Here is an 11,350-nt window from a genome sequence, read left to right as displayed (position 1 = left end):
AGCGTTGAAGCAAGCCGAGTAGTCCTACACTATGGAGGTGAATGGAAGGCGAGCGAGTTTGGACAGACGGGTGTTACGAACCGCTAGCTCGAACTACAGATTACACAGTTCCTTGAAACGCTCCTAGGTGGGCATGCCCTCATCCTGCTCCAAGGCATAATACCATGCCTGGGCCACACCAGTCAGATGATAGGACGTGAGCCAGGTGCAATCTAAGGCGAGGGTATGTTGCCCTCAGAAAAATTGCTCATAGTGATTGAGCCAATTCAGGGGGTCCACGGAGCCATCGTAGGTCGTAAACATAAGCTTGTAGAAATGCGGAGGGTGAGCACCCTGAGGGGCCCCATGCACACCATGGACAAAGGGCTCTAGAACACTACCTATGGACAAGGAGGCACTCACACCGAGGTGCCTAGGTCCATAGAAGAGGGGGCCATCAGAACCCCCATAGAAAAAACCATCAGCTTGGGGTCCCCCATGGAAGACCACAGCGGCGGTAGTGGGCGGTGGCACTACTAGAGTCGCAGCCAGAGAGGTCGCCATGGTGTACACCGGGCTGGTCGTCGAGGCTAAAGCCCATGACAGAATCAGCGAAGGGGAAGGCGGCATCCGAAGGAGATGGATGGGAACACCTATCATGCTAGAGTGGGGCATCCCATACGATAGCACCACTAGCAGGGTGGTCGTAGCTTATTGCGGCGGTGGTGGCACACCGGCCAGGTAGAACTAGATGGCAGCCACCGAGTGAGTCAGCTCCCCGATGGCGACAGCCACCTGATCTGGCATCATCTGTGTAGCAGGCGTCATCTGGGCAGCGGGCGCAGAGGCAGGTGGCAGCAGCGAGGTGGTGACCACCGCGGCAGCGGAGGTGATCAACGGTGGCGGCGGCAGGGTGTTGGTGGGATTAGGGCCTGACATCTCTGATATCAGGTTGATAGGACGTGAGTCCTACCGGAGTTGCTGTAGAGGTTATAGGGATGAAAGAGGGTAGGGCGAGGTCTGATCTCTCGGCGACGACATGGAGCCGTGGCAACAAGAGGAAGAGGCAATGGTTGCTTGCTCCTGTTGCCCTAGGGCTGTGCATGAGAGGAGGCAGGGAGACAAGGAAGTCACGTTGATGTAGCCCTTGGCCCTTGAGGCCGAGCAAATAATGTTTGCCTTGCTTATCTTCCAATCATCCCAGATTACAAGTATTTATCTTTCCCTATAGATGCTATAATTAAGGAATTATATTTGTCTCTAAGAAAATACCAAATAAGCGATAAATTGGGCCTCTAAGCCCCTTAATAGAGCCTGCTCCCTAGCCACCATTAGGCCTGCGCCTAGCATAGGGGATGCCGATCATAACACTCGGGTTGACTCCATCAAATTTTGGAATGTTCATTTTAGGCACAGAACCAGCACGAGAGGTATGAGCATGGTAACCAGAGGGCAACATTAAATGATTGGGGAGGGGGTTAGGATTCATACCCAGGTGGTTGTCCGGTGGAGGGCCTGACCCCAGAATGGGTCCGAGGATCCCTCTGCCCACGCCGTGCCCATCGGGCTGCTCCCCAGGGGAAGCAGAAGAGGATGGAGCCGCATTGAGGTCGACGCGTCTTGGGATCCATCCCGCCGGTGGAGGGGCGGCAGCGATGGTGGTGGTGCCTTCTCTAGGCTGTTGATGTGTGACACCGCCTCGTCGTCTTGGTGAGCAGCGACCCCAGCGATGCATCCGTGGTGGTCCTCCACTCCTCAAATCCATTCATCTTGTCGAGCATCTGCTGCATCATTAGCTGGAAACCCTTGATCTCCTCCGTGATGTTCTCAACGTTGCTCGCCATCTTCGCCTACAACGATGGAGGTTTCTTCTTCGGCGCCAGTCCGGATGCGATGGGAAGAATAGAAAAAAAGTCCACCGAGGATACATGGCTCTAGATACCAATTGTAACAATCCTGAGTAACCAAGATACAGGAACGGATAGATTTGGGGATTGGAGAAGCAAGACCAAGGGAAGAGTAGCAAGAACAGCAGAGAGGTGGGGTGGAGATCAAACGTAGTTGGGGAATAGTATGGAGTTCTATTATTCGATAAGCCTTCAGAGTTTGTTACTGCGACTCATATACCATCGCAGCCACCGACCAACTACATGGGCCGAGCCTCTACACCTACACGGGCGAAGCACAGCTTACAAAGCTATCAACATAACAATGAAGAGCCTAGCCACTCTTGGAGCTTCTCCTGGTCTTCTTCATGGGCCTTATCTTGGTCATGACATAGGGCTGGACAGTTTTTCACCAAAAACCGAGAACCGAACCAAGCCAAACTAAAATGTTGTTTTTCTCCAATTTTAGCTTCGGCTTCCATTTTTGTTTTCTAGAAGGCCGGTATTTGGCTATGGCTTCATTTTGTACTCAAATGGAACCGAGCAGCCGAACAACCGAAGACAACCTAGGAGTGAACGTAAACAACAGGCAAGCAACCCATCTCAGCTAGTCGGCCCAATAATCGTGATCGTGGCATAAGCCCACTACCCTAGTGACATCCCCTCCCGGCCTCCCCCACCCCCATCATTGTCTCCCAGTTCCAACTCCCGATCGGTACCTACACTCCGTCGTCAGTCCCGCACCCCAAATCCAAACCCTAGCTTCACGGCGGGTGGCAGCATGGTGGTGGTTCCAGCAACATCGCGTCCTTGCGAGCAATGCCTGGTGGCGGTGCTGGCGGCGGCACCACGAGCCAAGAACGACGCGAGGAGTGTCGCGCTTCTCCAATGAAAGGGCAGCTCAGTTTTATCGGTTTAAACAAAAAAAACCAATGTAAAAATTCAAAAACCGAACATATTGGTTCTCTGTTATGAAATTAACCGATTGGTTACTAATTCTTGAGAACAGAAGTATTTGAAAACCAAATAAACCAAATCAAAATGTCAGTTTAAACCGTATGCGCTGTCCTATTGGAGAAGATAGTGCTACTACAAAGTTATAAAAAACATGATGCATGTTATTTAATGTGCAATCAGAACTTGAATTTTATTTTTTATTTGAAATTTTCCATACATGTCTCAATGGTTAAGCAAGACATTGCGGTTGAGGAAATGTTGTTTGCATTTGAGCAGTGGGTTGGATATGAAACATATTTTTCTGAGCTAAAACAACTTTTTTATGATTTTTAGTAATAAAATATATTTTAGTATTTTAAAATACATGTTTATTCTAGAAAAACTGTTTTTATAATTCTTGATAAAATTTAATTGATCTTTCCAGACGACCACCAAAGTTCGATTTACCTTTCTCGTAATTCATGACTAATGTGGCACCAAATAGAACGGCTGACGCTGCGTCATGTCAGCTAAAATAGGTTTCGAAAATAAATCGAATAATGTTAAAAATTAGAGAAGTCTAGCATTCTGTTTTTAAATTTTTTTAGGGGAACATTCTGTTTTTTAATTGTGTGTGTGTGTGGGGGGGGGGAGGAGGGTAAATCGGATTTGCCCACTTTTTTTATTAAGAATCGGACTTGCGCACTCGTTGAGGGAGGCTGGGCCTGATCGTTATATTGAGACGCAAAGGCTGGGGTGTGCTAGGATGGGCTTGAACTGAAATGAAACAGCCCAACACCGCCGAAGCCCGGCAATTTTTGCCAGCTAATTTGGCTTGTTATTACCTGCTGGGTCTCGATCGGCCGCCGCCTCCTCCGGGACTCCGGTCCTCTCCGTGTGGCCGTGGGAAGGGGAAGGGAACCAAACGAGGACGGAGGCGGACGCCTAACGCCTTCCCTCTTCCGCCGAGCGGCTGCTCCATCCTTTTCCTTCCTCGTCTCCGTCTTCATCGACCAACGGATTGCCGCCGACTCCGACCATCGTAGACTGTCCCCCGGTACGTTCCTCGATCCCCTTTTCTTGTATGCTTCTCGATTCAAAAAGTCTAGTCTAATATCCCCAATTTCCAAACCCTAATCCCCCCGCATCCCTCCTCCTCGATCACGCCGTAGAACAGAGCAGGCAGATGGATAGAGGATAGGTATACGCGCAGATTACACAGCCTGCGTTATTTCCTTTTTATGCTTGAACGTTTGGTGTTCACCTCACCTTATCTCAGCTCTAACGAATCTTGATTTCCTCCTCTCTAGGCCTTTCTTCAACGATTTCAGCGGATCGATCGATTCGATTCCATGGCCGGCTGGACCAATTCCACCGGCACCGGCACCGGCGGCGGTCGAGGATCAGGAGGAAGAGGCTACACGAACCACCTTTATGCTAATAATTCCATTGACATGATCCATGGAGGTACCGGCGGCGGCGGCGGCGGAGGTAGCGGCAGGTTCATAGGAGGTCGGTCAAGGGGGAGGCCGCCCCAGCAGCCTCACTATCGCTACCGCCGTGTCGATGCCGTTCATCGCGACTCCCCGCCCGCCTCCCTATCTGACCAGCAAGCGGCATCCTCCACTTCCAGCCGCCACGCGCGGCTAACTCATCCCATCTCAACCGCGGACAAGTCTTCCGCCTCTAGAACCGCGGCTCCTCCAAGCACCAGGGAGCCCGACGACAAGACTATCCGCAATGCCGCCAACTTCGAGTGCAACGTCTGCTTTGACATGGCCGCTGACCCTGTGGTCACCAAGTGCGGCCATCTCTTCTGCTGGGAGTGCCTCTATCAGTGGCTCCATGTCCACTCTCACCACCGTGAGTGCCCTGTCTGCAAGGGCCAGGTAGCCGATGATGCTATCATACCCATCTATGGGCGTGGTGGCTCCGCGGCCTCTGTGGACATGCGCCACCAAGGCCCTACTGGAGCCAGAGTAGAGAGCTCCAGGCAGCAGCAGCAGCAGACTTCCCCCCATCCCATGCTGTTTGATTTCCCAAGCATTATGAACTTGAGAATGAGAACTACCTCATTCAGAGAGGCTGTCTTGAGCATCATGTCTCCCAGCATTGAAGACACGGAGATGGACAATTCTGATGCCATGACCTATTTTGACGACGGTGAATTCTACCCAGGGGTCAATGAATTTGACATGGAGGTGGATCGATATGGTGACCCGGATGATGAGGTTTATGAATATGACTACCATTTTGGAGGTGTTCCGTTGTTTGGGTCTGCTGGGACTGAGGCCAGCAATCCCAGCTCTTCACAGGCACATGCTGATATGATCAGTATTAGAGACAACACCGTTGGCACTACCACTGGTGGTTATCATCATCAAGAGTTTGGCTACTCTGGCGCGAGACCTAATAATAATAGGGGACGGCGTGGTTGTCGTAACCGCACAAGGCTGTCAGCAGATCACTTTTTGAGCACTGATGAAATGGTGATGGCGTTGCCGATGCCGGGTGGCGGCAGTTCTAATGTTAGTGCAGGCGCTGCCTTTCGGCCTAACGGTGGCTGGACTGAGAGAAGAGGAAGAAGCAACAGGAACTCGAATTCAGGTGGTGGAAGAGGAGGGATGCAGGATCGCAGGAGACAGAGGACACACTACATCTGATGGTGATGTTGGGACATGCTTGGCAATAGCATTGATGAGATAAACAAACTTTTTAATCTGTCATCTTCCTTTTTTTTCTTTGTTTCTGTCTTAATCCTTTTGTTCTCCGTGGCTATGCGCACCTTGTTAAACATGTTCTTCATCTTCTCTCCTTTTAACCCTGAAATGCTTTGCTTGGTTAATTTTACCACTTTTTAGTACCATCATCTATATCTGTTAATAAGGCATTGGACTAGCTGAAAAACTAAGGCCCTCTTGTTTAGTTGTTTAACTACGCGGTGCAGGCAAAAATTTGTTGCTGGCGGCAGTGCTGAAACTGTCTGAGCAGTTGCATAAAGAAGCCTGAGTATTCAATTGTTTGTCGTTCAATGTTTGGAATCAAAGAAACAGTTGATTTCTCTTGCACGCATAAAGGGGGGCATACCTGGTGTAGAGAGCTCCCGCTCTGTGCGGGTTCTGGGGAAGGGTGTCAGTGGCAAGCCTTACCCTCACTTGTGCAATGTGAGAAGACCACGACTCGAACCCTACCGCTTGCACTGGGCCCGCTCTTCATTTCTCTTGCACGCATGTCATAGTCAATTCTGAAGATTGGAGGAAATAAATTATAAGAATCGCAAACATTGGAATGATTGTCTTACTTCGGTGCCTGATTACCAGTTCTTGAATCGCCACACCAATACATTACAGAGGATCAGTTATAACGGCATACATTTGCCGATAGATGGATACTCTAGGCAACAAATAAGCGCAGCGCTGACAAAGCTGCCTGAAATTGCAGATGCTGTAGTAACTTGCAGCTCCTATCCTGTTCTAGACTAGTTGTCGTCTCCGTAGGCGAGGAAGCGGTAGCGCTCCTCGTACGGGCCGTCGAAGTAGAGGTCGGCCTCGAACCAGCGCGGGTACCTGACCAGATCCCGGGCCACGAAGTGCATGTAGTCGTCGCCGTGGACGGCGCCGGCGGGGATGACCTTCACCTCCCCGGACACGACGTACACGAGCTTGTCCACCTGCCAGTCCCACGGCATCCGGCACCGGGCGCCCGTGCGCCACGACGACCCCGTCTCCATCACCCGCAGCGCCTCCACCCACGCCCGCACCACCTCGCCGCGCTCCACGCGCACCTTGTACACGTCCTCCAGGGGACGTCCCAGCAGCGCGCCGCCGCCGCCTGCTGGCGCTGCTGCCTCCGCCGCTCGTATTCTTACTCCTCTTCGGCTACTGCTGCTAGGAACGCAAGGAGGAGGCCTGTGCGCCGCGGGGAGCACGAGACGGAACCCGCCGGTGCTGGCGGCGGCGTGTTCGGCTGCCCATATATGGCTGGCTGGCTTTTTTTTTTTCAGCGGGAGCAGTGTTTTCCTCTGTCAGAAAATCAACATTAACAGTAAAAATCAGCGTGAACGCTCTCTCAAGAAGCGAGGAGGGACGGGGCAGGCAGGTGCCTTATCCTGTGTCCTCCGCACTGCTCTGTTTCTCAAGTGGCGAGGTCCGTCGTCACATGCTCCCAAAAAAAATTTTTTGGCAGTTTGACACTGTAAACACACACTGCCACTTTGATTAGAGTAAGAAATGAGCGAATGTTATTTTGTGCGGTGGCAATGGGCAAATACGATGCGTTGAAACTGGCTGTCTGCTATGCAACTATGGGCCTGTTTGGTTCCTTGACAGCCCGTCGCGCGACTGCGATAAGCGAATGTGGCTCGGACGATGCGTTCGCGATTTTCGAGCGTGTGGTTCATTTTTTCGCGTTTCAGTTGCACGTGGTCGTCCAACGCGGGTCGAATGCAGATCATTCGGCGGGATTTGTTCGCGTTCTCCGCTGAAAAGTCGACGCTGAACCAAACAGGCCCTATGCAAGGATTGACGGTTACATGAGATCTTACATGGACAATCGCTACCCCTCAACAAATTACACTAGCACTTTGCATTCCGTCTCCAATCAAATGACTGCGATTTCAGTGAACTGTTTCATCAGATCACACCAGACCTTGAATCAAAAAAAAAAAGATCACACCAGACACCAGACGAGTAGCTCTCTTGCACTTCAATCAGTGCATGGTCATGTCACCGCTCAGGAGTCAGGACTTAGCAGGCGGCGGCGTACGTATGGGACTCCATTCTTCAGTTTCAGACGACGAAACCACAAGAGAACCATGTCATCAGTGGTAGTATTTACAGTCACTTCCACACACACAGGCGCGATGGATGACGATGCCTGCTTTCGAGTAGCAGACGAGTACGATAACACCACCGTCCCTTACATCATCACCACGGAAACCGGCGACTGTAACTCTGCCTACCGAGCCTTGCCAGATGTACCACCCAGTTCATAGCACAGGTATAGCCAACAGCAATTGGGGAAACACAAAAGAAGAAAACAAAAGTGTACAAAGCCTGAATCGCAAGATGATCCTTCAATGGGCGAATCAGGAGGATCAAATCATCTGTTCGTCCTGTTACACGTGGTTTTCAGGATGCCGATGATGATGCTGAGGTTATCCGTCCAGAAGCACGCATTTCGTCCAGAGTGGTCGCTAGCCAGTCCAACCCTTCATACAGGCCATCACCTTTCAGAGCGCAGGTGCCCTGGATGTGCCAGATGCGGTTCGTCAGGTCATACAGCCCAAGACCCTCACACACTTCCATCGGAGTCATTGCTCCCCTCTGAATTAGCATGCGTGTTACCAAAGTGAACATTAGTATATGGTAAAAAAAAAGAAGACAGGCCATTTATCTGACACAAAAGTACAACTAAATTTGAGCTTCGTTAGTGCAGTACACACATCTAATGCTACCACACAATATGGCAACAATACAGAACCCATAACGCCTGCAGTATTACGTTTATGGTAAACCAACATATTGACATATTCTGTCAACAATGGAACAGAACTGCTTACACAACTAAAAGATGGAGCAGCTATTTCCCGTACAGGCATTGGGATGGCCACAGACTTAGGCAAGAAACAATAATTTGCAAGTTTATATTTATGAACGAAACATATTCGTTAACGTTATATATGAACAAAAAATAATCAGACTCAACCAGACAGAATCAAAAGCCAGAACTGAAAAAACAAGAAGTCCAGGAATCACAAATCACCTACTAAAATGAATCACAATATAAAATAAATGCTCCAGAGTAAACGTAGCCGAACATACCATGTCTTGCTTGTTAGCAAACACCAATAGCACACTGTTAAGCATAAAAGGGTCATTGATTATAGCCTGAAATAGATTTAAGATATCAAAACAAGTTACAGTAGATATTACATAGAATCTCAGTGCACAAAGGCACCCATTAGAAAAAGGAAATAAAAACCTGAAATTCTGCCCTGGCTCTCCCGATTCTCTCTCTATCCAGTGAATCAACCACGTAAATCTGCAAGTTCAGCAAATAATGGGGAGCATCTTACATTTCAAGAAAGCCATGTTTACTACAAATAAATGTAAATAAATCAAGGTTGAGCTTTAGCATAATAAATGAAGATCTTGAACTAGGATATATATGTATATCAACAGCTACGAAGAATGAGCTATTTCCTATAATAATATTATGTTTTCTGGTATCTATATGTGCTAAGTTATAAAGAGTAGTAAAAGATGCCCAATAAAAATGGGCTCAAGCATCCACAAAGAAATCAGTGGACCTATATGCTTGGGAGTGGTATTGGTCTACTGGAGTTGCACTCTGAGCTACGAATACTAAATCCAAATGGGCAGATTTAGTGGAAGAAACATTACAGCACAAACACTTCTATGTAGAATTTCTACTTTGAATAGAATTTATGCTGCTTCACTTGTGAAACAGAAATGAGAGTAAATAATGACCAAAGCATCGGTATTGTTGAAGTAGTGCCTCCACAAGGGCCTGAGCTTCTCCTGGCCACCAACATCCCACACAGTGAACACTACATTCTTGTACTGAACCTTCTCAACATTGAAACCTACAACATGATAAAGTGCATGCTATCACTAAACATACGAATGAACGAATCAATTAGCATGGCAGGTGTAATTAGCAATGGTTGAAACCAAAAGTTATGAAATGCACAAGCAGACAGCTGGTACAATTGTACCTATGGTAGGGACAGTGGAGAGAACTTCACCAATGTGAAGCTTATAGAGTATGGTGGTTTTCCCAGCTGCATCCAACCCAAGCATCACCACCTGAGGACAAAAAACACGAGAGGCCATTCTATTAGAGGCATGTTCAGCTTAAAAAGGATATTGGTACTAATCTCCGATGATACAAAATATTAGAGGCATGTCGTTAAGAAGACATGATACATGGTTGAAACACAGTATGCCCTGCACTTGAATTGGCATGGTGCTGTACACACTATGGAAACACCTAATCTGGAAAACGAGTGAAGTAATAATCCATCAATATATCATTTGACCCAGGTACAATTTGATCTGGCGTATGAAAGATCCAGCACGCTGTGGCTGGCAACACATCATTCTACTCTCCTAGGATGACTGGCAGCTCGACGCAGAGATTTATTGCCGGTATAAATGATCCACTACTAATAGAGTGCAAGAAATCAAATCTATAACCGTCAGGAACAAGAAAGATTAGCACAGGACACTATAGCTGTGTATGGCTGGCCAGCATCATGACTCATTTTTTTCTTGCCCTTGGATGTTAGTGATTGGTAGCCAAAACAGTGCTGGCAGATTGTTGGCGGAACAAATGATTCACTACCTATTCAGTAGGTAACTGAAATCAATGCTAGGAGACATGGAGATAACAGTGCGACAAGACCACCGCCGCCCTTGTGAAGGGATCGGTGTATCGAGGAGACCGAATCATTGCAGTCTCCTGTCGAGATGGGAAGGGAGCGAGGGGAAACAGGAGGGGAGGAGATAGCGTACCCGCATCTCCTTGTTGCCGAAGAAGGCATCGAAGAGCTTTCGGAAGGCCTGCCCCATCTCCTGACCTTGCCCCTCGATCCAACCGGATCTGGGAGGCCGCGGCGGGGAGGGAGGTGACGAGACAGGCGGCGCAGCCGGAGGCGGGGAGGGCGGCACCTCGGTGGAAGGTTCTAGAAGGTCGGAGGGCGGGCGGGCTAGGTTTTGGAGGAAGGATCGGCGGCAAGACGACGAGAGGTAGGGTGCGGTGCGGCCGTGGAGGCCAGGAGAGGGTGGACTCGCACTGGCCTCCCCTGCCCAGACCCCAGAGTGGCGTCGTCCACTGGATGCGATGCCGGATCGATCGATCTCGGCCGTCCAATCTGTGTTTGCCAAACTTTCGCGCAAATTCTTGCCAACTTTAAACAGCCTGTTCGGGAGGCCGTATCGTATCGTGGATTATTTACTGCTGGCTGGTTTGGTGTGAGAGAAAAACAATGTTCCCGACTGAAAATTTACGATCGTTTACGAGCAAGCGAACACGCCGAAAGTTGGTTGGTCCTGCATGATTGATGGACGAACATTGCAATTGTAAATGAAATATTTTTTTGCGTAGGGGGAGGTGATTTTTATTAAATGAGTGAATACACTCTATATTCCTGAACTATTCCCTTGTTGTCATATGGATCCATGCTTTTTGAAAGTGATCATCTAAGTCCTTAACTTTCTACCTGGTTCATTCCATAGTTGTCTGTATGCCAATCCAAACTCCAGAATCTTACGATATTATGATCCTGTTAATTCAAAACAATATTGAATTCTGGATCCCATATTTTGTAGTATCCTGATTCTATATAAGGTTCTATATGATTTTGTATAAAATTTCATACTATTATGATACTATAACTCTATACAATAATTAATATACATGATTTCTTAAATGAATCATCGGTAAAAAAAAAAACTACTGTTTAAAGTCAAACGGTGTTAAAAAATAATGCCAAGAATTGTGCTTAAATGTAAAAAAAAGTCAAA

At 48.4% G+C, this 11,350-nt stretch overlaps 3 protein-coding genes across 5 annotated transcripts; 1 reads left to right on the top strand and 2 right to left on the bottom strand.

The window, feature by feature from the left end:
- Nucleotides 1-3,667: 3,667 nt before the first annotated feature.
- Nucleotides 3,668-5,646, top strand: LOC136539631 (uncharacterized). Of its 2 annotated transcripts, XM_066531597.1 has the most exons (3): nucleotides 3,668-3,858; nucleotides 3,979-4,002; nucleotides 4,112-5,646. In XM_066531597.1, exon 3 carries the CDS (start codon nucleotides 4,154-4,156, stop codon nucleotides 5,462-5,464), a length of 1,311 nt encoding a protein of 436 aa, XP_066387694.1. In that variant the 5' UTR covers nucleotides 3,668-3,858; nucleotides 3,979-4,002; nucleotides 4,112-4,153; the 3' UTR covers nucleotides 5,465-5,646. The 2 variants fall into 2 exon arrangements, with proteins under 2 accessions (XP_066387694.1, XP_066387688.1); XM_066531591.1 differs by lacking the exon at nucleotides 3,979-4,002.
- A 153-nt stretch (nucleotides 5,647-5,799) lies between these two features.
- LOC136462252 (uncharacterized) lies at nucleotides 5,800-7,389 on the bottom strand. Its single transcript, XM_066461378.1, has 2 exons — nucleotides 7,375-7,389; nucleotides 5,800-6,822 (listed from the first exon to the last, which is right to left on the bottom strand). The coding sequence occupies exons 1-2, from the start codon at nucleotides 7,387-7,389 to the stop codon at nucleotides 6,280-6,282; spliced, it is 558 nt and encodes a 185-aa protein (XP_066317475.1). The 3' UTR covers nucleotides 5,800-6,279.
- Nucleotides 7,377-10,659, bottom strand: LOC136539645 (ADP-ribosylation factor-like). 2 transcript variants are annotated; one of them, XM_066531614.1, is made up of 6 exons: nucleotides 10,340-10,659; nucleotides 9,541-9,631; nucleotides 9,293-9,408; nucleotides 8,784-8,843; nucleotides 8,624-8,689; nucleotides 7,377-8,047 (listed from the first exon to the last, which is right to left on the bottom strand). In XM_066531614.1, the coding sequence occupies exons 1-6, from the start codon at nucleotides 10,394-10,396 to the stop codon at nucleotides 7,931-7,933; spliced, it is 507 nt and encodes a 168-aa protein (XP_066387711.1). In that variant the 5' UTR covers nucleotides 10,397-10,659; the 3' UTR covers nucleotides 7,377-7,930. The 2 variants fall into 2 exon arrangements, with proteins under 2 accessions (XP_066387711.1, XP_066387704.1); XM_066531607.1 differs by having other exon boundaries at nucleotides 7,384-8,125; nucleotides 10,340-10,655.
- Between the last annotated feature and the right edge of the window lie 691 nt (nucleotides 10,660-11,350).

The sequence above is a fragment of the Miscanthus floridulus genome, chromosome 1, assembly GCF_019320115.1.
Source record: "Miscanthus floridulus cultivar M001 chromosome 1, ASM1932011v1, whole genome shotgun sequence".
NCBI lineage: Eukaryota > Viridiplantae > Streptophyta > Magnoliopsida > Poales > Poaceae > Miscanthus > Miscanthus floridulus.
Note: the sequence above shows the minus strand (reverse complement) of the source record. Positions and strands in the feature narration are given on the sequence as shown.

Excerpts from the sequence above, each read along its gene's own strand:
- LOC136539631 (XM_066531591.1), top strand. The coding sequence starts at position 4,154 with ATGGCCGGCTGGACCAATTCCACCGGCACCGGCACCGGCGGCGGTCGA.
- LOC136539645 (XM_066531607.1), bottom strand. The coding sequence starts at position 10,396 with ATGGGGCAGGCCTTCCGAAAGCTCTTCGATGCCTTCTTCGGCAACAAG. Across the intron at positions 9,632-10,339 it reads TCGGCAACAAGGAGATGCGG|GTGGTGATGCTTGGGTTGGA; the intron begins GTACGCTATCTC and ends TTTTGTCCTCAG. Across the intron at positions 8,126-8,623 it reads TTGCTAACAAGCAAGACATG|AGGGGAGCAATGACTCCGAT; the intron begins GTATGTTCGGCT and ends ATGCTAATTCAG.